The sequence below is a fragment of the Ammodytes marinus genome, assembly GCF_949987685.1.
Source record: "Ammodytes marinus genome assembly, chromosome: 11".
Taxonomy (NCBI): Eukaryota; Metazoa; Chordata; class Actinopteri; order Uranoscopiformes; family Ammodytidae; genus Ammodytes; species Ammodytes marinus.
Window position 1 is genome coordinate 23,609,442 of NC_137215.1, and position 26,184 is coordinate 23,635,625.

The 26,184-nt window shown below is 42.2% G+C and overlaps 1 protein-coding gene across 3 annotated transcripts; it reads right to left on the reverse strand.

Moving 5' to 3' along the window:
* Nucleotides 1–324: 324 nt before the first annotated feature.
* Nucleotides 325–25,975, reverse strand: btaf1 (BTAF1 RNA polymerase II, B-TFIID transcription factor-associated). Of its 3 annotated transcripts, none has more exons than XM_080036744.1 (38): nucleotides 25,591–25,975; nucleotides 24,444–24,567; nucleotides 23,995–24,109; nucleotides 22,060–22,200; nucleotides 20,646–20,839; nucleotides 19,615–19,748; nucleotides 19,245–19,374; nucleotides 19,072–19,140; nucleotides 18,793–18,882; nucleotides 18,598–18,693; nucleotides 18,294–18,470; nucleotides 17,993–18,133; nucleotides 17,671–17,795; nucleotides 16,682–16,802; nucleotides 16,384–16,488; nucleotides 16,079–16,228; nucleotides 13,622–13,767; nucleotides 13,275–13,449; nucleotides 12,960–13,163; nucleotides 10,994–11,414; nucleotides 10,205–10,389; nucleotides 9,945–10,101; nucleotides 9,610–9,719; nucleotides 9,245–9,446; nucleotides 8,934–9,082; nucleotides 8,661–8,813; nucleotides 8,010–8,131; nucleotides 5,732–5,899; nucleotides 5,442–5,519; nucleotides 5,221–5,350; nucleotides 4,967–5,108; nucleotides 4,741–4,871; nucleotides 4,316–4,438; nucleotides 3,987–4,139; nucleotides 3,537–3,748; nucleotides 3,245–3,404; nucleotides 2,218–2,388; nucleotides 325–1,464 (listed from the first exon to the last, which is right to left on the reverse strand). In XM_080036744.1, the coding sequence occupies exons 1-38, from the start codon at nucleotides 25,608–25,610 to the stop codon at nucleotides 1,324–1,326; spliced, it is 5,565 nt and encodes a 1,854-aa protein (XP_079892870.1). In that variant the 5' UTR covers nucleotides 25,611–25,975; the 3' UTR covers nucleotides 325–1,323. The 3 variants fall into 3 exon arrangements, with proteins under 3 accessions (XP_079892870.1, XP_079892869.1, XP_079892871.1); XM_080036743.1 differs by having other exon boundaries at nucleotides 13,622–13,770; XM_080036745.1 differs by lacking the exons at nucleotides 22,060–22,200; nucleotides 23,995–24,109; nucleotides 24,444–24,567; nucleotides 25,591–25,975 and having other exon boundaries at nucleotides 13,622–13,770; nucleotides 20,756–20,840.
* Between the last annotated feature and the right edge of the window lie 209 nt (nucleotides 25,976–26,184).

Below are 26,184 nucleotides of genomic sequence, written 5' to 3' on the forward strand. Positions count from 1 at the left end.
AGATTGTAGAACAAACCTTACCTTATTGTCAAAGAATAATTCAAAAGAGTGCATCTTTTGGTATCAACTATGACTGCTTCTCACACAATGCTTATAAAAAACTACTGAAAGTGCTCAGAATAATTTCTGACTTTTGGGACAACCCTATCTAGATCCTCGTTTAATTTTTTTAAATGTTAATGGTCCTTCAATATATATTTTTTGTGAATGATTACCATGACCTTAGGTTCATCAGTGTCTCATCTGTTATTATTCTTGGATGTGCAACCACACCATCTACTGGCCATTAGCATTCACATGGAAAGTAAAGAGATGGACATGTAGTTCAAAAGGCCTGTAGAATTTATTACAATTCCACAATCATAAACAAAAGGCAGCAATTACAGAATTATGTACAAGTTAATTATTATTTTTTGTTTAAAATACTTGTGGCAAGTTTCAGGTACCAGTTTCAACTTGGCCCCCATGTTCAGTGGGGTAATGCTGCTTCGAATGCAGAGCTTTCCCAACTTTTCAAGCCTCTCGATGGCCACAGGTCATCGTGAGCCGACTCTCCTCGTGGGCCAGGAGAAACTAGCGCCGCCTGGAGGATGGGGCAGCCATCTTTGTACTAGCACAGACGTCACCAGTGTGCTAGAAAAAGCCAGTGTTTCTCCAGCGAGGTCGTCACTCTCACTCCCGTTTCCCTTTGTTCTACAAAAACATGTTTGTATGCATGAGTCAGAGAGGAGCCGACATGTGTGGCTGTGTATCGCAGTGCGTTAAGACCTTGTGAAGAGGGGTGGGGGACAGATGGGAGGTGCAACTGGGTAATGGTGTCTGCAGCAGTTAACACTATATTCTGGCAATGCAACGTGGGAGGACAGGGAGGGCAGCGAGCTGTAACAGCAGCACCTGATGCTAGAACTAGAACGGAAAACTATAATTATGACACACTGTGTACTGAAGAGGCCTGTCTGCTGATAACTAATGTAGAAGAGCTCAACTAACTATGGAAAATGAGGTAAAATAACAGCGGAGATGTTTGTAGCAGATGGTACATGGGCATCACGTGGGATGTCTGACAGTCAGGACCTTTTAACACATTTGAAGTACCGTGTACCTTTGGATTTGTAAGCACTAAAATAAAGATGTGTCATATTCTGGCTGTGTTTCAGTTATTGCTTTGGGACATGAACTGTAACTACTAGCCATGTGTGATTCCTTATAGGGGATGGGGGATGGGGCCTGGGAGTGTGGCAGATCATTGCAGCAGTAGGGGCTCCTCAGGCTCTGACCAGGTCCTGCTTGGCCAGAAGATAGAGACTGTGTTGTTGTTCAGTACTAGTGCAGGGAGTGCATGAAGCTGTCCAGGTTGTACTCTGTGTCATACTGCTGCTGGTCCCATAACTCTCCCAGGCCGTCCAGCACAGACTTCATGGAGGCCTTCGCTGAGCTTGATCCCGACTGCTCACCCTTCTCACCCTGAAAACACATTTAAATACAAGTTCAGACAAACGCCATGTATGTTTCACAGGTATATCAGAATGCATGAGGCGGTGTGTATTTTTAGGAATGAGTTTACAAGCTTAAATGTAACCCTAGCCCTTCACAGCTGGTTTTAAAATGTGAGCTGTATCTGGATTATGATCCTTTGTATTTACACACTCCAGAGTAACTTTTCATTGTTTGCAATTAGATTAAATCGTGCAGCACTACACCCAATATTACATTTAATATGACGTGATAATGTCAGGTGCACTGGTGCAACCAGTGAAAATACATAGACGCACTCCACAGATATGTTAGGCGCATGTGCGCCCAAAACAGGCGCATTCTGGAGCTTTGACATGGTATTACATTATGAAAAGTAGATAGGTGTGGATGGCGGAACTGTCAAACAGGGCATGTCCCAATATAAGGAGAACCATTCATTGGTACCTGCTACTACTAATGAATTTGAATTTAGCTAACTATTGATTTCATAGTGATTCACTTATATTAAGTGTGTATATATTCCTTTGTAGGATAGATATGATGCTTTTAACTTCCACGGTTTCGAGTATTCTCAGGTCCAAGTAACAAGCATGAATTCAAGTCACTTGTGAGCAAACATTTTAGCACTGCAAAGAGTGACATCCTGACAAATACAGCTTGTCATTTTGCTGTGACATTACAATGTTCTGTTCAGATGTCCATATGGGAGACATGTTTCTCCATTGTAAAAAGCCTTGTCACCTGGTCTAGAGTGAAGAGGTTGAGGAGCTGGTCTGTGCCCATGCTCTGCATGCAGGCGTTGTCCTGGCTGATGACAGTGTTGGCGATGCTCATCTTGAATTTCTGCAGACCCATGATCTTCTCCTCCAGTGTTCCTCGTGTGATCAGCCGGTACACGTTCACCACACGTTTCTGTAACCACACAAGCACAATAGGAAATGTTAACACAATGCAGTGGATGTGTAGGACTGTGCCCATCTGCCAGTTTCATTTCACTTGCTTCATTTTTCTCTCACTGGTTTCAGACAAGAGCAGCGGTGTCACACGATCCACGGCTGCTCAAAGGCCATGTTTAATAATGAATGGAGGAAACACTGAAGAACAGGTCATATCCTACTGGAAGAGCCACACAAGCATCTTGGACTCAGTGTTCTCATGCCGGAGTCACACTACACAACCTTTTGTCTGTAATGTGGTCATTTTTTTTATCAGGTTAGACCATTAAAGAGCCATACATTCTAGCTGTGTCAGTACAGAGAGCTATGACAAACTATACGATGCTCAGCGATCAATTACCGCCTAATGTCATCGGGAAGGAGTTGCTAGGCAACGCCAGGGTAAATTGACAGTGGTGCTAGTATGTTGCTCGCTGTTTTGTGTTCCTAAATTACAAAAACAAGAACCAACCATAGATAGTAGGAACCAACAAACTTCACTCCTCCTTCCCTTCGTTAATAATGTCATGGAAACAACACAAGCCGCATAGGGAGGTAAACAAAACAATCTAACATGCTAGTCTTTTTCTCAGAGGGTCGTGACATGTCCTAGATGTAGCTTCGTTGTTGTCCACTATGTCACACTACAAGAGGTTAAAAGGATCTCGTTCCAGACATGACACCCTTTCAAATGCCAATCGTCAAGTCTAATGAAACTTGACTTAATGAAAGCAAATAATCTTAATGGTTCTTGGGTAGCCTGGGACATGGTCCATAATGTTTACACAGCAGCATGTCAATAACGGTATGCCAAATGTATCCACAAACAGTACCTGTCCTATCCTGTGGGCCCGATCCATGGCCTGCAGGTCTCTCATGGGGTTCCAGTCATGTTCCACAAACACCACGGTGTCGGCCCCTGTCAGGTTCAAACCCAGACCTCCAACATGTGTGGTCAGCAGCAGCACGTCAATGGATGGGTCATTGTTAAACCTGCCGATACAGGGAGAAGAATGACACGTTGGTGGCAGCTCACACTACAATAACAGGCAGCATGAGTTAAGATTCCGCACCGAATGTCACATTAGTTGCTATATATCGTCCATGTAGCTTCGCTCCACTGACCTGGAAACGATGGAGTGGCGCTGGCCGGCCGGCACACTGCCATCCAGCCTCAGGTAGGTGACGGAGGGCAGTTTGGGTTTCAGCAGGTCGTGTTCCACGATATCCAGCATGCTCTTCAGCTGACAGAAGATCAGCACACGATGCTGGGCCACCACTGACTCTGTGCCCCCCTCTGAGCCTCCACCAGCACCAAGACCACAGTCCACCAGCAACTGCACAGCAGAACACACAGTACAACCACAGTGAGCACAGGTCAACAGTAGAGTTGAATTCCATAAAAAACCCAAAATATAAAGTGTAAGTGTTTAATCTTCGCTGTCATCTTTTTTTTAATCTCCATTTGTTTGCAAGCATGTTACATTAATGTAAAGTTTTGTTCAAAATCCATATTATGAATTATGTGAAATACTTTAAACTGAGTAGAATTGATGTGGTGCAGATGCACATCACCTGTTTGAGAGCAGAGAGTTTGGGCGCATGCTGCAGGTCCCTCAGGCTGGTGTTCTGACATAAGAGCTGCTGGCTGATGCGTTTGTACTCAGGATGCTGTGGGGTCAGGACCAAGCTCGGGTGGTTACACAACTTACGAAGGTACTGCAGCGCCTGAAAGGATGGAGCAATGAAGGTAATGTTACTGAATGCTCATAATGAAATGCATACGTTTAAGATATTTATAAAAAACACACACAAAGCAGTTCAGTGAATAACAGAGTGTAAACAAAGTATCAGCTTTACATTTGACGCCAGGACAACAGAAATATCTAGATAAACATCAGTACCTGGAAGACATGGCCTGTGGCCTTCAGTTTAGGCTTCTCCTCCTCTTCTGTAGAGGACGTAGAGAGGCTGTCATCCACACTGGCCTTGGCTCTAGACTTGGCAAAGTCTTCATATAACTGAACCTGCAAGAGGAAGAAAGGATGTTAAACTACAGTTGAGCCTATATCAAGTTGTACTTCCTTAGGAGAATTCCTAAGATTAGAATTATGTAAGTTTACATCCCATTTACATTAAAACCCAAACAGAAGGCCTTATCCTTTTTTTAAATCATATATCATTATTAACAAATTCCAGTGTGCTCTGAGATCCCTTATTACTCAAAAAATCAAATTGCCAAATGAAAATGCCATGCTAATGTTTTAAATGGGGTTAGCATGTGGATACTGGGATTGCCCATTAGACAGTAGTTGGGGACCATGCGTACCTGTAGGGGACTGAGGTTGCAGTAATAGTCCTGAATGATTTTAGGAGGAAGATCCTGGAGGACGTCCTCCTTCATCCTCCTCAGAAGGAAGGGAAGCACCTGTCGATGTAGGGCCTCCATCGCCAGCACACCTGGAGGGACAAAGCCATGTTAACCATAATCATAACAATGCTCGTCATGTCATTGGGATGCAGTCTTTTTAAAGAATGATTGATTGCCCACACACCTGCCTCCTGTTCCCGTGAGGAGCTTTTGGCATCCCGGCTGGCCAGGATTGGTTTACCATAGCGAGCAGCAAACTGCCGTTCTGTTCCAAGGAAGCCCGGCATGAGGAAGTCAAACAACGACCACAGCTCCAGCACGTTGTTCTGGGGATACACAGAGTGTGGGAAAATATTCATGCTCCAGCTAGTAAATATACAAAGAAGGAGGTATAATTAAAACAGGCAAAGCTATTCACTAGCTGAGACGACGCCTCACCTGAATGGGTGTTCCCGACAAGATGATTCGGAAGTTGGCAGCTAACTGCTTAATGGCTTTGGAGAGTTTGGTTTTCCCGTTTTTGATGACATGTCCCTCATCAAGGATACAGTAATTAAATTTGATATTCCTAAAAAAGAAAAAAGGATATATTAAAAACTGAGCTCTTGCCTTAAAACACAAAAGAAAAATAAATCTATGATCAGAAGAAGGAAACTCACCTAAAGAAGTCAATGTCGTTCCTCACGACATCGTAGGAAGCTATAATGAGATTGTGCTTTTTCACTTGGTGCTGCAACCTGGATAAAGAAAAGATTTGTTTAGCTTGATTCATTTTGTCAGGTGATCCAAACGAAAACTCTGTATAACAACAACTAAAGCATAATAATGAATCTAAAAAAAGCTTTGTTCCGCTGTACTAGTGGTCTAACGCCTTACGGATGAGGACATTAATCATTCCCTGCGTACGTCCAGGCTTTTTGCCCTGCTATAAAGTCTGACTAAGCTTTACCGTATGCGTTCAGTAGGAGGCCCAGTGTAGTGCAGCGGGTGGAGGTACTCTCTGGAGCAGAACTTGCTCACTTCGTCCACCCAGTGGCCAGTCAGTGTGGGAGGACACACCACCAGAGAGGGCATGAAGCTGCAGTCTGCCGCCTTCGTCTTGGCATATTCCTGAGCCCTGAATAGACAAGAGTCAAAGTTACTTATACAGCAGCATTTTGAACAAAAAAGAGCATTTTATAGTTACAATGATGTAACTATATGAAAATGAGATCAAAATCACTGTTGATGTTGAAAACAGTCAGATGCTGCCTCATCTATTGTTTGACAGCATGTTGCCAGGTCATTATAGTCAGAAATGAATAGCACCTGTAGAAGACCTATTCATATTCACTGTTACATCAGCCATAACTTACATAACCTTGCTTTTTAATAGGACATTTAATGTGCCGACTGGCAAAGGTACTTTTAGTTTTATTGAATAGTTCATGTTATTTATGTATAAGAATAATCGTTTGAAACATTGAAAGAACGATGACTGTATCATGATCAAGTACTTCAGCCCTTTCTGTAAGTATTAGTAGTGTTAAAAGAGGAGGATTAAAAAAGGTGGAGTCAGCGGTTCTGGAGAATGCTACAGTGAATATCTCCTCTAGAACTGCTTCTGTTCCGAATCGCATACTCTTTCTTTTTTCTATTCTACATACTACATCCGACGATAAAAATAATCTAGTTAGGATGCAGTAGGCATACTATTGGGACGTACTTTTACTCTTTTATTTCACCATAACATTGCGCCTTGATCTTTCCTCTTACTTTTATATCCGGCGCATCCCCGTTTGTTTTCATATGGCGGCTTTGTCGATGTGGCGTCACTTCACGTGTGCACCAGATTGTGGGTCAGAATCGCCCAAATAGGATGCAGTTTTCAACAATCTTGGCCGGATGAAGTAGGACATCCGGGTACTTCTAACTAGGGCTGGGCGATATGACGATATCATATCGTGGACGATATGAAAGTGTCTACCGAGAGAGATTTGGCCATACCGTTTATATCGCGGAGAAAAAAAGTTCATGTGGCGGGAGCATAGATGGAGCGGGAGGCAGCTGTCCCTCCGAGTCCCTATAGTTACACTGCAGTTACACCGCCGCGCCACACGGGGGCTCTGCTGCAGAGTTCTGGGCTGCAATACAGCTTCTCTACCCGCAACAGAAGAAGCCTCATCTGTTGCTCTAGCTGTCTAGCTCATGGTCTAGCTTCGGTGCGCCGTCACTAAAGTTAACAAACCAACTCCGTGTCACGGTGGCAGAGCAGCCGTGCTGTTATTGTTGGAGAAAGCCTTCAAGGCTGGTTTTATGTAACTTTAAAACATGTCAAACTTGAAAATATTATTTCTGTTGAAGCTGGAGTTAAAGTATTACCAGACATTTGCTCATTAGTTAATTTTGACACTTTTTTAAATGAAGATGAGCAAATACTGCTGGAAAATTCAAGTCTTTCATTATTTTGATATAGGCTACTATCAATTGGAACATGTAGGCTCTTTGGTTGATGCTGTCATTTTTATTTTGTGCTGACTGACTAAAGCCAGACTGGTGTGGTATTTTGCACCAGTTTTTCTTTTGTATGGATGTATTTAAATTCCAAGCAAAAGATGAAAATAATCTAATGTGATTAAAGTTCAGTACGGTTATTGTAATCCATTGAATTTTAAGGAAAAATACTATATTGTGATATATATCCCTATCGTGATATAAAATTACCTATATCGTGATATAAGATTTGGTCCATATTGCCCAGCCCTACTTCTAACCATCCTAAATCTGGCCACAAGAATCGCGACATCCTAAATCTTTTTTCTACATACTATATAGTAGAAAGTATGCAATTCGGAACGCAGGGTGTGTGTGCGCTGGAACAAAAAATCCAGTGTTAATACACAGCCTAAGCTCTGTAAACAGGTATATTGCAATCTACAGTGCCCCCCCCTTTGTTTACATACCAGTTTACAGATCCTAGGCTGTGTATTTAGACCAGACTTTTTTTAAGCAGATAGTTAAGTACATATAGTGAATCGTGGAGATATTCACTGATTTTGAAATAAAGTGATTATGACAAGCTTTCTACAGAATCATTGACTTAACCTTTTAATAGATAATATATTTGTACTAATATATCAGTTATTCCATATCTCGTGTCAAGTGACAGAAGGGGAGTCAGTGTGCTGATGAAGTAGAGTTGAAAGTCAAACAACAATAAGAGTGACAGTGTTTTTTTGGACTCCTACCTGAGGTAGTGATCTCCTGCCAGAATGCAGATGGACTGCAGTGTCTTCCCGAGACCCATGTCGTCACACAGGATCCCGTGCAGCTTGTACTTGTTCAGGAAGGACAGCCAGTTCACGCCATCCTGCAAGATCATACAAAGACACACAATGAAGATACAGAGACTAAACTGCTCACTAAAATACACAGAAAACAAGCCTTTCCATAGTAAATTCCATAGTAAATATTCCCCTAGTCAGTTAGGATTGAGAACATGGCAGCAACTGAGGTGACCAATAACATTAACAATTGTAGTTCCATATAAACTTGATTTCTGTACCGCTCCATTAAAGATTTGGATTGCCTGTGGCAAAAACCTCATTCCTGAACGTGGCAGAAATGTCTCCAAACACAGGTTGGACATCCATCTGCTGCTTTAGGAGGTATTGCAGAGGCAGCTACCACTAATCACTAACACACACACACACACACACACACACACACACACACACACACACACACACACACACACACACACACACACACACACACACACACACACACACACACACACACACACACACACACACACACACACACACACACACACACACACACACACACACACACACACACACACACACACACACACACACACACACACACACACACACCTGCTGGTACTTTCTGAGCTCAGCCTTGATGGGCACAGGGATCTTGTAGTTCTCCAGTTTCCTTCCATCTAGTAGTTGCTCCAGGAAGTGGCGTTCTCTGGCCTTCTGACGGATCAGGTCAGCTGACATGGCTGGTGGGTCTGGTATACCTGCCTGGTAGCAAAGTGGGGTACAAAGGGGATCATTATAATCTGCTGATTGTATTAGCGAGTGAGTGATCTAATAATCATTTTGCATTAAAAACTTCATTTTAGCTTTCTCCTTGTGTCGTACCTCTAGGGGCAACAGACGGATGAGTGTAGCAAAACACTGTGTGGCCATGAAACGAATGCTGTCACTGGGGTCGCTCATACGGCCCAGCACTGGTACTACCAGCAGCACAATGTAGGGAACAATGTCCACATCAAGCTGCTCCATGACACCTGGGAGATTTAAGTCAAGGAATGTCTTAAACTGTCAACTTCAAGGCTGATGATGATACTAAACAACTTCCACATAACTTCCCCACACTGTTTAGCCCTAATAGTATACTGTGTGAGGTATGGAAAGTGGATTTTTCAGTTTTGTCCCGGTGTAAAGGATACAGGCTAACGCCTCAATGGCCCCCTCCTGTTTGGTGCAGTCTCCAATAGCAGCTAACCAGGGGAGGACACACTCAAGGAAGCTGTTCATGGTCTCCAGCATGGCTAGTTTACTGAGCACGCCCACACAGCGCGCTGCCATGTGACGCACCGCTGTGTACGGGTGCTGCAGGCAGGTGAACAGATGGGGGAGCTGCTCCAGTAGCTAGAGGAAAAAAGAAATGATCTCCATTACTCTTGTTAATTCATTTGAGAGACCTTTGATGGTCCAAGAAATAATTCAATTATATTTAACAGTTAGTCTTGCAGTTTTAAGCAGTGCTAAGACCTCAGTAAATGGTGCAAAAGGTAGAGTAAAGCAGTCTTACTAAAGGTTTGAGTTCAGCAGACATGGCTCCAGCCATGACTTCCAGCACTTGTAGGGAGTTAACCAGTTCCTGAGCTGCAGTGTCGCCCCTCTCCAGCTCCACCTGCCTGTCTGGAACACACAAGAGACCAATCATTCAGAGTTATGACTAAATACATCCAAACATGGAGTCCTGGATGATACCGAGTGGATTATCTTGGTGAAATAGAAAGTTGAAATCTAATTGAGAGGTTGCCTTATATCTTATGGTCATATATACTTGGGACTCTTATCCAAATCAAATCACCCTGAGAAAACTACTAATGTCTGCTACCAACGCTAAGCGAATCAACATACCAATGCACCGATGTTCAGTCACCACTGTCCTCAGTGGACCCACTGTGTTCTCCCAGAGGTACGGCAGAGACTTGGTGAGGTCTGCACCAAAGTGCCTGGCAACAGTTGTCAGGGAGAACTCTGCCCCTCGTCTCTGAATAAGAAATGGCTTCTTGTTCTAAAAAAGAAAAGAAAACAAATCTTATAACAAAATGGTAAAACACAAACTGTGGATGAAAGGGCTGAATGTAAGGAAAGTGTAATCTACAAGCCCCCTGTACCTCATCATTATCAGTGGTGATGGTGCTGCCAGGAGGAAGCTCTGTGCTGGGGTTCTTTGGGGCTTTAGGGGCCGGCCCTCTCTTGCTGGTGATGGCAAACGCTGCCCTCTGGTGACGGTACAGAGTGATGATGCCTCTGGTTTTGTTAACCATGTGATGCATGGCATCTTTCTCCAAAGCAACACCTAATGGAGAAATAAGGAGAGCGAGAAGTGTGGTCAGTAGAATGCAAGCAGGCACTTCCTCGTTATGTGTCTACACATGCTTACAGGAAGACTGATATTTAATTATTGAAATACAGAAAAACATATTTGTAATGTGTTTGGGTTATGTATTTTTGTTTCTCTTGAATGTAAGTGTTGCATGATTTTGTGTCTATCGGACATGCTCGAAAATGAGATGCTGCATTTCAAGGGGCTACAAGAGAGTCTGGCTGCAGACCTCCACTGTCAGGCTCGTCCGTTGCAGAATTCCACTGGGAGGCTCACCTCCACTGTCAGGCAGGAAGTAAAGCAATAGAGTTTTTGAATGACCTAATGCTAATGACTGACCGATCCGAACGGTGTAGGCTACCTTCAACCAACGTGCGCGTGCATGCGCAGCCTGAGAGTAGAGGTTAGCCTGACAGTGAAGGACTGCAACAGAAGAGCCAGACCCCTCTCAGGGGCTGTCCTTTAATACATTCAAATAGAATGATTGAAATGTCAATGAAAACACGGTTCTGAAATTCTGCTGGTGGCTGACAAATTGTGTTCAATGAAAATATGGCCAAGCTTCAACAACTCTTACCTTTGGCATTTTCCTGTGTGGGGGGTACGGGGCAGGCAGACGAGGGCGTAGATGCAGAGTCCACGCAAGCCGAGGAGCAGAGGTTTTTGATGATCTTGGGGTTTGGGCACGGCGAGCGAACAGCACACTGCTGCAGCAGCTTGGCTATAAAGGAAGCAGTGTAGCCCTGGATGAGGGTGTTCTCCTCCCTCTTGATGGCCTCCATCAGAGGCCTGACCAGGGGGTTGAGCTTGTCTGGAAGCGTCTGCAGGTTCACCACAGCACAGGCTGTGAACAAGTGGACGCGCAGATGCAGCTGCTGCCAATCTGTGTTGGTCTCCATCACCGTAGCTTGAGCCTGCTGTCGTTTACTGTCCAGTGCCTGCCACTGTCTGGAGTTCACGCTCAGAGCCACTGTTGACTCTGTAAAGATGGAGGTTACCTAGGAAACAAGAAGGGGGTGAGTGTGAGAAATGCAGAGGGATCCATAAATCCATCGTCCTTTGAAGTAGAGGATCAGCTAGGTGCCAACCCATTAACAAAGATGTCAGTTCAGGGGGCGCCCTTAGCTCAGTTGGTAGGGCGTCCCCCCATGGGCCTCGGCCAGCAGCGGACCCGGGTTCTATTCCAGCCCGCGGCCGTTCTCTGCATGTCACTCCCCTCTCTGCCCCATTTCAACTCTGTCTCTACACTATCAATAAAGCATAAAAATGCCAAAAAAAAATATCTTAAAAAAAGGTCAGAAAACCAATATCATAAACAATCATGAAAAACCTGAGAGTAGCCAAATACATTGATTGCCTTAATAAGAATAAAAATGAACAACCAAAGACAAGTTGTCGTTTCATTTAGCAATAAAATAAATTTTACTGGTGGAGTTCCCAATGGCTCTAGGAAGGGTTGTGATCTCCTTCACTTTGTTTCGGGCCTGCAGCCATTTCTGGTCCATCTGGATATATTATCTAATTACACCTTGTAAAACAGATGTTCATAGCTTGATTGTGCATCACAAGGCACATGTTGTTTCTTCAGGACAACCCGGGCTATTAGAATATACATGCTGCAGTGATGTCAGTTGAATGTAAAAATAGTTATGGGACCATGAAGAAGAAAAAAGTAAAAAAAAAAAAAAGTGAAAATTTTATACAACACCCAAATCAATAATAACATTTCTAAGGCCAAAAACACTTCTCCTGTGTGTTTGGAGTTAGAAAATTAACAAACAACCATTATAACTTACAAATACAAACATTTATTTTGAAAAAAAGTCCATTAGTTCCTTCTTTATACATAGATAGAGGCCTTTTACAAGGAAACACAGCAGAGGGGACTGCAATCGTCTAAATTAGGATTTTCAGACTTTATTCGATGTCCCTGAAGCGACTCAATAGATGAAATGAGGAATTAGAATGGCTGACATGATGACGTTATGGGGGAGGAAGAAAGCTAAACACACTCTGGTCAAGAAGACCTAGGAAGTACTTTTCTAATTGGCTGAGAATCTACGGCAGCTTGCGTTAACAGAAAGTGGACTAGAAGCACCACACGGCCGAGACAAATCATAATTGTCGGGCGAAATATTGGATCTAAAAGTCAGATTTTTTGCCAGAGACTCTGGAAAGAGGCACAAGTTCATGGATGGATGTAAAAAACCCTATATGGACTAGAAAGGAGCCGAAGTAGCAATAGAAAGGCACAACTGTGAACTTTAAGCAAAAAAAACAAAGGTACGTTGATCGTCCTCTCCAAATCCAACTGCGCACTAGGGATTGTCCACGATCCCTCAAAGTGAGTTTTTATTTTTTTAATATAACAAAATATATTTAGATTTTTGGTTCAGGTGCGATATCCCCCTCTCGCCATTAAATTAAATTAAATTAAATTAAATGACATTTTATTCAGGATTACAGTGGGTGGTGAATAGGTTTCTGCTTCGTACAATCAATTCAAATGGTTTTATGTAATGCATGTGTGTGGTGTGACCTACCAGTTCATTGGCTTGATCAATAGTGAAAACGCTACAATTGAGGCGGTCTTGCAGGTCTATTTGGGACTCGGCTAGCAGTGCAATGAGCTGCTTGCATTCATTCTGCATGCGTGTGAAGGGGATGGCGATCTCATCATAGTACAACTGCTCTGACAGAATGGCCAGAAGACGAGGCTGCACCATGGAGCACACCAACTGACAATCCTGTAAGAGAGAGAAAGTCTGGAAAGTAAATAAGTGTATTCGTCCTCTAAATGCCTGTTCCGTTCTTACAGCAGTAAACAAACTCTGTAGCAGATTTTTTTTTTTTTTTACCTTCTGAAGTGCGGCCCACTCACAAAGCACCATGGACACGGCTATTCTCTGAAGGGCAGACTTGGAGTTGAGGTGGAAGAGCAACAGCTGGCCTAAAGACTCGGCTGGCCTGATCTCCTGAGAGGCAGCATTGAGCTGAGGGTCACAGATAATCCTACACAGAGCGCCCAACAATCTGGATCACACAGACACAAAGAGAGCACAGAAACACTGTCAATTAGTATTTCAAGATGCCAACTGTTCCATGAGGCAATTCTGGTATCTTCATTTCTTGAGCAAAAGTCACAAATCCATCTATAGATCAGGACTGATAACTTTCTACCTCCAATGCAACAATCAACACTTACCTTGCAGCCATGAGGCGAGCACGAACCACCACATAGTCCCTCGTCCCCGGGTCGTCTGCCACAGTCTCTGCACCTGCTATATACTCCTGAACAGTTTCCTTCACTTGGATGATGGTCCCTTGGCGAGCCTTTGCACCAGCCTTATCCTGCTGAATCAACACAACATTCATTATTAGACTTAAATGAACAGTTACAACTCCACATTCATTTAATGCAACATTATTAACGTTGTTTTGGGCAGACAAAGTTCAACCATATTGTTGCATTTAATGAATTAAAACATGCATTTCCTACTTCGTTTCAAATACAAAATATTTATCAAAAACACAATGTTCACTCTTGCCGAGGTTATTACAAATTATGGCATATCTCTCGCACGGAAATTATCATTCTGTCGAACAATCAACGGACTGCATTGTGTAGCTCTGCCTTCTTGGGAACCTTTGGGACTGCTTGGTACCTCAACGAAAGGGTGACACAAAATATCTATGGATGGTAGACTTATTTTGGTACCCTTCCTAACTTTTGACAGTGGAAAAAAAATTATTGTTTGCCGTGCCTCAGTTGAAATTAGGTTATAGGTACTTGTTACCCTCATTTGCAATGATGTCGAGTCAAACAAATGCAAAGCAAAAACAATGAAATTAAGGTTGGCAATAGGGATGTCCATGGTTAACTGGTTAACCGTTAACCGTTAAGAAGATCTTTAACCGGTTAATACTAAAGGTTAAACGGTTAAAAAAAAAAAATTAAATAATATTAATTTCTCTGAAATCCGGACTCTTATTTTGATATCGCTAAACCGGATGTAAGAATGCCAACTGTCAGTAAAGAATGAAACGAGTAGTGTAGGCTACGCTCAACTTTATAATAGGTCCATGGTACGATCCCAGTCACAACTTATGGTCACAACACTCCCGTGTCATATGTTTGTATAATTGAATTAACAGCGTGGGCTCCCGCTAGCTTAACATAGCGCTAGCATTAGCCTTCTTGAGGTGGATGCTGTCCTGCATCTATCACCGTCTCAGTGAGTGTGTGAGGGAGTGACAGACAGGCAGTGAGTGCCCGCCCCCTGCACAGACAGAGAGGTCTGCCATGATTGTGTGCCAGGATCAATAGCGAAAATCCGTCATAAACAAAAGCGTTAACTAAGTATCGTTATGCAGTACTGATTACATCGGAGCTTATCAATATTACGGTCTGTCAAAATGTTGCCCCGTGCTCAGCACTACTTAGCACCGGGTTTCGGTAGGCTACCCATCCCCTAAGCCTGTGTGTGTGTGTGTAAATGTCCCTCTTCAGTCACCTATTGCACTTTCTCCTCCTACATTCGCATACTAGACCTCTTCTCACAACAGACAAAGGTGCCGTGTGAATGTCAAAATGTAGGCATTTAAATTGGCTACTGGTCCCTGAATTGTTTTTAAATTAATATGCCGGTCCTTGGAACAAAAAAAGGTCGGGAGCCCGGCTATAATGCTTCATGTATTTCACTATAAATAGGCTACATTAAATCTTAACGGTTAACCGGTTAATAACCGTTAATTCTGGTGGTTAACCGGTTAAAGAAAAAATTCTAAATGGCCATCCCTAGTTGGCAATTTAGAATTTTTTCTTTAACCGGTCACCAACACTCATTAACCGGTTAACCGTTAAGATTTAATGTAGCCTATTTATAGTGAAATACATGAAGTGTTAAGGCAGGGGCTCCTGACCTTTTATGTTCCAAGGACCGGCATATTCATTTAAAACAATTCAGGGACCAGTACACACTTTTACTGCCTGCATTTGAATATGCTTAAGCTATATGTTTACAATTTAAAATGAAGGCTGTTACTGTTTTGAGCCGCCAAGCGATTTCTTTTTAACCGTTTAACCAATAGTATTAACCAGTTAACAATCGACATCCCTAAATGAAATCATTCACATTTGTAGCTCTTGCTCTGGACAAACATATTTTGTGTTGTCTGTATTAAGATAGCTCAGTTGGCAGGGCGTCCCCCCCCATGGGCCTCAGCCAGCAGCGGACCCGGGTTCGATTCTAGCCCGCAGTCGTTCTCTGCATGTCACTCCCCTCTCTGCCCCATTTCAACTCTGTCTCTACACTATCAAATAAAGCATAAAAATGCCAAAAAAAAAAAAGAGAACAAGCCTGAGGTCTACTAGAGTCGTGCAGGGTGTTAAAAGAGCTCTGCATAGATTGGTGCACCGAATCAGAAATGCAATAGAGTACTGTGTTGTCGGCGTACAGAAGGGCCTGACAGTTTTCTAGTGATGACCAATGTTATTGATATATATTGTGAATAAAACTGGGCCCAAGATTGAGCCCTGTGGAACACCATTTTTAACTATTAAAAACTTAAGATTGCTAGCTTCCTAGTTTAACTGATTGCTGAATTTTGATAATAAATACATTCTATTTATGTTAAACATAACACAGATAAATTGTACAACCTTGCAGCGGGCCTTCACTTCCAGCAGCATGTTCACGTCAATGGGAATGTTTGAGGCCTGCATCATGAGACAGAGCCAGGCGCCCATCCACGGACAGCTGGCTGCTACCACGTATTGCTGGGGGGCCTGAGACAGCAGTGCCATCCACACCTGAAGAAAATAACCAGCAACAAACACGTTCAACCCAAAAAGGTCATCCACAGGATGAAAGAATGTGAAAATTCAAGAAAAAGATATTAATAAAACATTTAAACTTTACGCATGTCATGAGAAGTGTTATTCGTGTTAAGCAAGTTGCAACAAACCTTTTGGATCAGATCAAGGATTTCCTCATTGCTCTCCAGTATGCAGGACTGGAAGATGTGCCGCAGCATATCTTGCAGGATGGGGTTGATCCACATTGAACAGCTCTGAAGGACCAAAAGAACAGAAAAAAAAGGGACAGTTAAAACATTTCCCAGTATTTAAGCTGTGAATAAAAAATAAAATAAAAACTGACAGTAACGTTGGCTGTTACTTTATTTCTAGTACTTTGTTAAATAATGTATATCTTAAAGATTGAAAAGTTCATTACCATATATATCATGAATATTCAATTGTTACCTGGTCAGCTTTAGACAACAGTGTGAATAGGGTTTCCAGTGCTGCCCGTCTTACTGATGATATTGTATGTCTCAAGAACGGCCAAACTCGAGGGACCAGGACCGTTAGTGATTGTTGAATGCTACAGTGAATAAGAAAGTATGTCAATACAGACAGGAAGGGACATGCATGGTCATCATACATTTATACATTTTGTTTTTTAGATGTTTCAGTTCGCGTTCACAAAGGCAAAACTCAAACGTACTATATATTGTAAACAAAAGTCACGTGCACGGAAATGCCGTCAGACAGTTGGGCGAGTAAAAATGCTAATAGCTCGCAATTTCTTCCATCACAGAGCATCGGCCAGTTATTTTAATGCCTAATGTGGAGTGCATATTGTAACAGCCAGATTCTATTAAATGTAGTGCTACTTTCCTCTGTCAGCTCACGTTACGATATCAGCAGACTGAAGTAGGCGGAGCATATGGGTGTATGCTCTGACAACGAGCGCTAAATAACTTAACACCTGCCTTTAATGAAAAATTATGCATAAATACTCTGCTTCCTGTCATCAGTGAGGATGGGGTTCACACCAGCAATGATCTGCTCCAGAGTTCAGTTGCAAACGGCTTGAGACCACCTCTTCAAGCGGAGCAGAGTCCGGTTGTTTAGTCTGGGACTGCATTCAAACCAACCTAACTGAACAGCGCCAAGGGCTTAAACGCTCCAGGGTTCGTTTCAAATCGCTGGTGTGAGCGCGCCCCAAGTCCTCAGCTGATTTTGTGTTTGAAGCACATTTGTGCAATGAAGGTGGGGTGCAGTGGTGGATTGCGTGCCTTTATGTAAATACGTTTCAAATGAAGTTCAGCAACATACAAGCACAAACTACAGAGGAGAATTCATCTAGTTCAAATCACACCATAGTGTTTCTTTAGAGTCATGCAAAAAACTAACAATTAGGATTTCTAGGGAGAGGCATTTTCTATGAGAACTACACTGAGACTGACCTGGACTGTCGGACCTGTGGGTATGTGAGAAGCGAGGACAGCAATGTCATGATGCTGTTGGTGGAAGCAGTGAGGTCATCCAGGTCCAAAAGAGCATCCCATAATGTGTTCACGATGGAGGGCACCTGAGAGACACGCACAAAACGAAAAAACATTAGGTGTGTGTGTGTGTGTGTGTGTGTGTGTGTGTGTGTGTGTGTGTGTGTGTGTGTGTGTGTGTGTGTGTGTGTGTGTGTGTGTGTGTGTGTGTGTGTGTGTGTGTGTGTGTGTGTGTGTATATATATATTATATATTATATGGGATATACTTTTGCCTCTCTTACCTTATTGGGCAGTAGCTGTACCAAGCCGTCCACCACAGGGATGAGGGCTGAAGCTGCCACGGCCCTGACGTCATCATCCAGGTCCTGGAGGCCAACAGTGATGGCTGGCAGGACCCGGGGCAGTAAAACAGACATCAGGTCCTGAGAAAAGCAAACAAACAGACATGATGATCAGCATTGTTGTATGGGTATGAGATAAGAAAGAATGGCCTTTAAAATGAGATAGCTCCACAAAGGGCACATATGCTTCCAGAATACATTGTAGGACCCAACTAAACTTATTGAACAGCTTATGTTGTACCTGTCGGACAGCCAGGGCATACTTGATTCCAAGGAGGCCTCCATGGCGGACCTCCCACTGGTCTTCTTTCAGCAGTGTCAGCAGGACGTCCACGGTCATGGAGACACCCGTCTCAGTCATATGGCGAAGGGCCACGCCTAGTGTCTGAGCACACGTTTCCCTGACAGGAGCCACCACCTGGCACAGGGAGAGAGATGTGACGAGTGCAAAAAAATATTTCTCATTATCGTTTTATAACTTTCACTAACTTCTGCCATCCTCAGACATTTTGTTCAGTTGTCAGGCAACTTGCCAGGCATCTTACCTCATCAGATACAAAATCTCCAAAGCGATCCAAAGCAAAGACACAGAGCAGCCGGATGACCAGGTCCTCTATCCACTCCTGATGCTGCCGCAACATCTAAACCAAGACATCAGACATTTCATGTCATGTTAAATTATCAACAAGATTATTAAAAAGAAAAAAAAAGAAAACGCTAAGCATATGGTTGAGATATACCTGTTCTGCAGTGCTTCCCACCAGCTTCCCGCCCCCAGCACCATGGGACTTGAGAATTTCTCTAAGACCTGTGCCAGCACCATGACGAATCTGCAAACGACCACATGAAAGTTATATTTTTTATATATTCATTTTGCAGTGCTGATATCAAAAGCCAGCCATTTGTTTTACGATTGGATCACAGACATTTTGCTTTAATTCAGCCGAATGCCTCCAGATCAACTTTGCACTATCAGCTTAAATTACACAATGCTTTTTTGAAAAATGCTTTGTTTTTACCTCCCATGACGGATTGAATAGGTCATTGCAGAGCTCCTCACAGAAGCTCTCTACAGGCCACTCCTGTATCTGAAGATGAAGCAATGAGACATCATTTCCATCATAAATCAAGGTTAACCATTTTTACACTTTCATTTTCATCATTTATAGCAATTAAAGGCTTGATACCTTACCTCCTCTGAAACACTGGAGTTATCTGGAACGTTGTCGATTAAGACTTTATGCTCTGTTGCCGGTTGGTCAATAACAACATTAGAGGTTTTCCTTCGTTTCTCTTCAGGTTCACCCTCAAAACTGTCATTACTAAAGGGAATACAAAGTGAATAGATTTACCATTAGAACCAGTACAATTTTACATTTATCTATAGGATCAAACCTTTCAAGCTGAAACGGGTCAAGTACTTGATTGTTGAACTAAGAAATACACATTTGGTTGTAAATGCCAAGAAAATACAAATACAATATGTATAGTTTTGTTATACATAAGGAGCCAGTAATTATCAAACCAGACATGCTGCCTGTCCACAGGGGGAATAATCCTACCTCTTTTCATTTGGATCCACGTCTCTGGATCTCTGCTTGGCCACTAGCTTGGCCATCCTCTTCGCTTTATTCTTCTGACGATTGCTCATGCCTGGCCGGAATTCTGAGTCAATCAACTCAGCAGCCCCAATTGGCTGAAAACAAAAACAGTAGAGTTGATTATTCATTTAAAGGTTTGGCTGAACACATACATACATACATACATACATACATACATACATACATACATACATACATACATACATACATACATACATACATACATAACCAAATGCTTTATAGTGTTGAGTAGATTACAGAATGAATCATTTAACTAATTAATTATCTGTCTCAAAGCACCACAAATATCCAAGTGCTGCATACCGCTTCATGTAAATCTAACCTCCTACTCTAAATCAACAGCGGCTCTCCTAGGTTAACTGTATTATCCATGCCTATTCACATAATCATATTCATCGCCTTTAATAAAAATGTAAAAAAGGTTTAATACATTGTATTACACTCCAAGTTGATATTGCTTCCCTCTTAGTAACTTGAAATGTGTCCAGCACCTAGCAACAGACAAGGAACACAGCCTTGAATGATATGAAGATTACAAAAAAAGCTAAAAGAATGACTAACAAAAAGACTGTAGAACAAAGCAAAGAAGACAGCTGCATCAGTATGAATTAAAAAAAAACATTTCTCGGCAGATAGCCTGTCAAGACAAGCTTGCAAAAAAGGTGTACAATAACATGACATTTAACGAGTCACATTTGTGACTAGGCACTGCTCAGCTCCACAGCAGCAGCCTCTGCCTCTGTCATAGTGAGACAAGTTATAGCTTGCCCTTCTTCACTTCCTCCAAGGTTCAGGTAAGTCAGCCAATGGCATTACGCCACAGTATCTAACTACAGGGAAACACTCAACTGCTGACAAGTAGTGACAACAGGCATCCACATCCTGTCTCACAGTTCTGATTATATTCATCTACTTTTTTGTATGCCCCATCCAAGGCTAGAATCAAAGCTAAAGGCTAAAATGAGACGCACCACGTGGTTGTGGGAGCTGGATCCAGCTTTGCTTCCATGGGCCTTTAGCCCACTGGTTTGACAGGTGTAGTCTAGGTCATCGTCATTGAACAGCTCCTCTGTGTCCATACCGATAGCAGCACCCATGTCCAGACCCAACTTCTTCTGAAGAAGCTTTCTCTGGCGGGTCAAGCGCTCCTTAGGGTCCATCTCACCTGACAACAAATGACGGGAAGAAAGGGGATAACTTTAGATAAACCTAGAGAACAGGTACAATCTAGCTAAGTGAGGAATACTGATAATGTTTATGAAAACAACAGTGAGACATTTGAGCTACATCCAGGTAGGAGGCAAATAATGAGGAGTGCTAGCTAGGGCTATAAATAAATACAGGATCAGCATTACAAAAGCTCTGAAAATCACCTAGAACTTGCTAAATTTAGAAAAGTTGAACAGGGAACCCTGAATGAGAAGTGACATCAGAAGACAGAGAAGCAAAGACAGGTATAACAATAGAGTGTAGGAAGATACTGCCAGACAGGAAGTTCAAAATCAAATAACCATAAAAAAAAAAAAAAGGTAAGGTTGAGCAGCTTTCCCTATTCAAAATTGTATTCAAATTCAGTAGCCATGCTGGTTGTTTGGTGTGTTTAAACTGTGTGTGTGCGTGCCTCAGAATTAACCTAAGTGTTTCCCCCACCATTATACGGCCTGGCATAATTCAAGGGGACATTTTTATTCATTTATTATTTAAACTGTTACATCATCTGGAAAACAGCAGGCTATTTTAGGCATACAAACTTTATTTTTTGTATTTTCAATGCTACTTTATTTTTATGTTTTAAAATATAATAATAATAATCAAGAAATGATACGGAATTTGGCTTATGTATTACAGATTTTGATTGATAATCATGATGTATAGGTTAATTCAATAGGCAAGCTTCAAGGTGAGGTGATCCAGACTATTCCAGAAATTAGTACTAGAATGTACCTGTATATATTAGATCTTAGTATTTATTTTATTTCATATTTTTATTGAAATCCATGTTTTTTTCTCTAATAGTTTACATGGCTTGCGTCTCCAAATTATTCCAGAAAATAGTTCTAGGCAGGACATATATGACAGTTGTTTACAGAGCACAAAATGCATCATTTGAGCTTCTCAAAGTGCACCCGATTGATGCATTTAACTTTAAAGGGAAACATTTTCCTCCGGAGGGGCATGCCCCCGCCCGTCGAGAAGCCACCACGTTCGTCCTCTCATATGAATGATCCAAATGATTCACACTCCTCCTTCCAACAGATTTCAAACTACATTTGAGCACAATGTAATGATTCAGCTTTAAGTCCCTGTGTGTGCGCATTTGAATGTGTGGAGGTAATTGCAAAAAAAGAAAAGAAAAAAGAAAAACAAGGAATAATCACAACAAACCAGTTTTGTCATCCTGCAGCTCAAACTCAGCCCCAGCAGATCCCAGCAGAGAGGCCCCATGTTTGAGGAGGCGGGAGATGTCAAAGTGGTAGAAAGTCAGCCGATCACAAGAGGAATCCTCTGGAGAGAAGTCTTCACACTCTACAACAAACAAACATAAGAGTCTTTATAGTCTCCAACTACTCTATGAATCTGAGGTCATGTCTAAACTAATGCCTTCCATCTAGAAGCACTTAATGTTTTGAACCCGAGAAAACATTGCTTTTTGAAAACATGATGGATGAATCTGAATCCCGACGCGTTCTATAGTGGTGTGAACACTTAACAGGGAATAAACTGCTCTTCCAAAACAGCAATGCATGCCTTCACAGACATTGGGTACTAACCAGCAGAATTATTATTTTGTACAATAATGCTGATCACTCAAGCGGGTCATCATTAACCTATACAGTATATATGCACATGTATGTTGTCAGCTCGTGATATACCAAGGGAAACCTTGGTCATCACAGCTCAGTCTTAACTACAAGATTAAACAGCACTCACAAATGATTACATGTATTGTAACTGCACTGGAGGTATCTTATCACTAGGGCTGTGCAACGACTCATTATTTGCGTGTCGACGTGTCGGAGGCATGAATCGACAAATCGATCGATTTACTGTGACATTCCAAAAAAAAAGAAATCTTATCTGCTGGTTTCACTTTAGAGGTGTCGGCCAAAACAACACTTAAAGGCCTACTTCACCGGTTTGAATATGAAGGTGTATTGAATTCTGAGATCCTATGTAGTATAAATGTGCGAAAAAAAATTAAAATCGGTTCATCCTAGCCTGAGAAAAGGCAGAAAGAGTGTTTTTTTTAACCCTATATTTCTCTTTCTCGTGACATCACAGAAAGAGAAATATAGGGTTAAAAAAAACTTACTTTGTAAATATTACTGTGATGTCACAGTAAAAGACATCACAGTAATATTTACAAAGTAAGTTTTTTTTAACCCTATATTTCTCTTTCTGTGATGTCACGAGAAAGAGAAATATAGGGTTAAAAAAAACACTCTTTCTGCCTTTTCTCAGGCTAGGATGAACCGATTTCATTTTTTTTCGCACATTTATACTACATAGGATCTCAGAATTCAATACACCTTCATATTCAAACCGGTGAAGTAGGCCTTTAAGGCCAAAAACGTCAGACTATGAAGCATGAGACGATGAGGAGGAATAAGGATTTATCCGCTGTTTATTTCCTTCTTTAACATGCACAGCAGCATACAGATCCCGGGAAAAGAACAATAGTTTATACTCCGCTCGTGATGACACGTTAAACAGCTGTTGCGACCTGCGGCCGTTAATAACATGCATAAATTATAGCTTATAATAGCGATGGGGAAACTCCATGTAGGCTACTTACTCACACACGGGTGATGCAAACAAACTCAGGAAAACACGTTCGAGCAGTGGAATGAGTTACTGCGGCAACTTGCACGCTCAGAACACAGAGAGAAAGAATAAACTTGACTAAAAAGGCGCTCCGGCTGACTGATGTTATAATGTCATTTGCTCGGGCGGGGGCTTTGTGTGAAGGTGATTTAACATCACGGTCATAAACGAATGCTATAGGCCTATAACTTTATGCTGCATATTTTGCACTGCACTGTTGTCCCACACCGGACATATAATGCGCGCACAATACATAAATGAAGCCTACAGCGCGCTCGCGTCCACACGTGAACTCGCATCACATAGCCTACGTCTCCCATGTCCCCAAAAAATCAAATAAAGTAAAACCCCCGATTTACCGATTTCTATTTTTAGAGTCGTCTTGAGCACGAGTCGAGAATCGATCGTTGAGTCGACACATTGTTCAAAACCCTACTTATCACCAAGTCATATTCGACAACCGAATTGTTTTAAAGAACAGAAGTAAAAGCTCACCTTCTTTAGGCTTTGGGGATGGGTCCCACTCAGGAATATTCTTCACAATAGCCTCTACAGCTTGGCCTGCTGCTATGCGAGTGTCCCAGTTGGGACTCCTTAGGTAGGTCAAGACCTTGTTATTGACAGAAAATAGATTTAATTTACAACAGGTACAATTTATGAATATGTTGTGACCTATAAAGATAAAGACTGAGACAAGTAAAACTGCAAACTACTCCTTCGTCATAAAGACACTGAGGTAAGTGACATTTTCAATTTCAGAACTGCTAACTGAATTCAGTCCAGATGCTCATATGGAACAGAGAGCTCACTGACTTACCAGCCAGAATTGATACATTATTATCAATATTTCACTAATTTGACAGCAGGGACAACCAGATATTCCCTGGATGACATTACCTAATGGGATCATGAATGCTCATCTCCACAGAGAAAATCAAACACACCTTTGCCAGGAGGTTATTCAGTTCATGTGGATGGAGTTTGACCACTTCTCCGAGCTGCTGGGCTGCTGCTTTCCTGGTTACTGGTGTTGTTCCGGTGTCGAGCAGGATAAACAATCGATCAAGTCTAGACATGGGTTACAAAGAAGAAGAAAAAAAGAGTTCAGGGCAGGCTCAACAAAGACATCACAGACTGACCAGGCATGCACAGCACTGAACAAACAACATGCCCGATGCTCTTGTCCAACTTGTGGTCCTTTACTGTGCAAGGACCACTTCTTTGCTTTGAACATAATAGATGAAAATAATACATTCGTGTTTCCATAGCCTATACAATATTTACCTTTTTTCCATTCATTATTTCTAAGTGTAACAATGTTATTTCTTATGGCAAATGCTCTTGAAGAAAGACACTGACTTTAAATGTCATGGTCAAAACTGTCATGTATTATTTATTGTTTAGCTTGGCACCAAGGTAATCTATCTAATTACCACAGTCATTAGCAGTCTATTAATAAAGTGGAGTGGATTAGAACTGTTGAGGTCACGACCCTAGGAAGCACTAACACTTCTACTTTAGATAAGACCACTTTGCTATGCAAAAGAGGACCACTGACACCACGTGGAATCAGCATAACAATCACAACGGAACACATTAGATGAGTACACAGGCACACATTTGCATTAAGTAAATAGTTTTTTTAAGTGAAGTCAAAGACAGGTGGCTAACATTTTCATTTTGAAAACTAAGAAGTGTCCCTATATTGGTTACGAACAGTAGGCTAATATAATTCCAGATATGCCGCCAGTGTTGGGATCTCGTGTTTGCTGTCTGGCTTTCAAATCCTGACAGAACTTAACAGTAATGTTAAATAACATAGCCTATACTTAACAACAGAGGGCCGCGAAACAATTATGTGAATTTCATTTTGCAGCTAATATGTGCCCACTACGTGCCCCGGCCTGCCACTGACAGCGACTGAGTTACACCATAGCACTGCACTGTGGTAGCCTGCTGGCTAACGTAACTCAGCCGTCGCCATGCCATTCTTTGCCAAATCAAAAGCTAGCCGTTAGCATTAGCTAACTGAATGTTAAATAAAGTCGGAAAGATAAACCGGGTCAGCGCGTAGAGTTAAGCTAGTCTTACCTTGAAACAGCCATGGCCATTAAGTGTGTGGCCTTTCACGTCCCGCATTCAACAGGTAACTAGTTAATGTTACACTTTTCCCCTCTCTTCTCTTTTACGTTTCCAATGCGACAGATAACAGTATCGTTAGCTAGTTAGCAGCTACCACTAGCCAGCCGAGGCCCAGGCAGTGTGCTCGCAAGCGGCCCGGCTCCGACAACCGAGGAGGGGGAGCTCAACACCAGTTCATGCCTTCAAACGTGTCCCTCTTGTCTCTTCGCTTTTCTTCTCCCACAAAATGTCGCCGTGTACCATGAGCATATCAATCTACAGCTCGGTTTACCCTTCAGAGCTCTTCGCGGACAAATATTTTAACCTAACAAGGTGTAAAGAGTTATTTTGTTGCACGTTGAGAGCAACCCAGAAGACTGTTTTTATACGAGGAGCCATCTTGCATTTATTCCTTCCTCCATAGCAGGCGGATGCTGATTGGCTAGAAGCGCCCAGGAGAGCCAATCAAAACGCACGTTAAAAGAGGAAAGGGAGATGTCCATGGGATAAATAAAGGGATATTTAACTGTTTTCTTAATAATGTTAGACACATTGTTGCAGCAT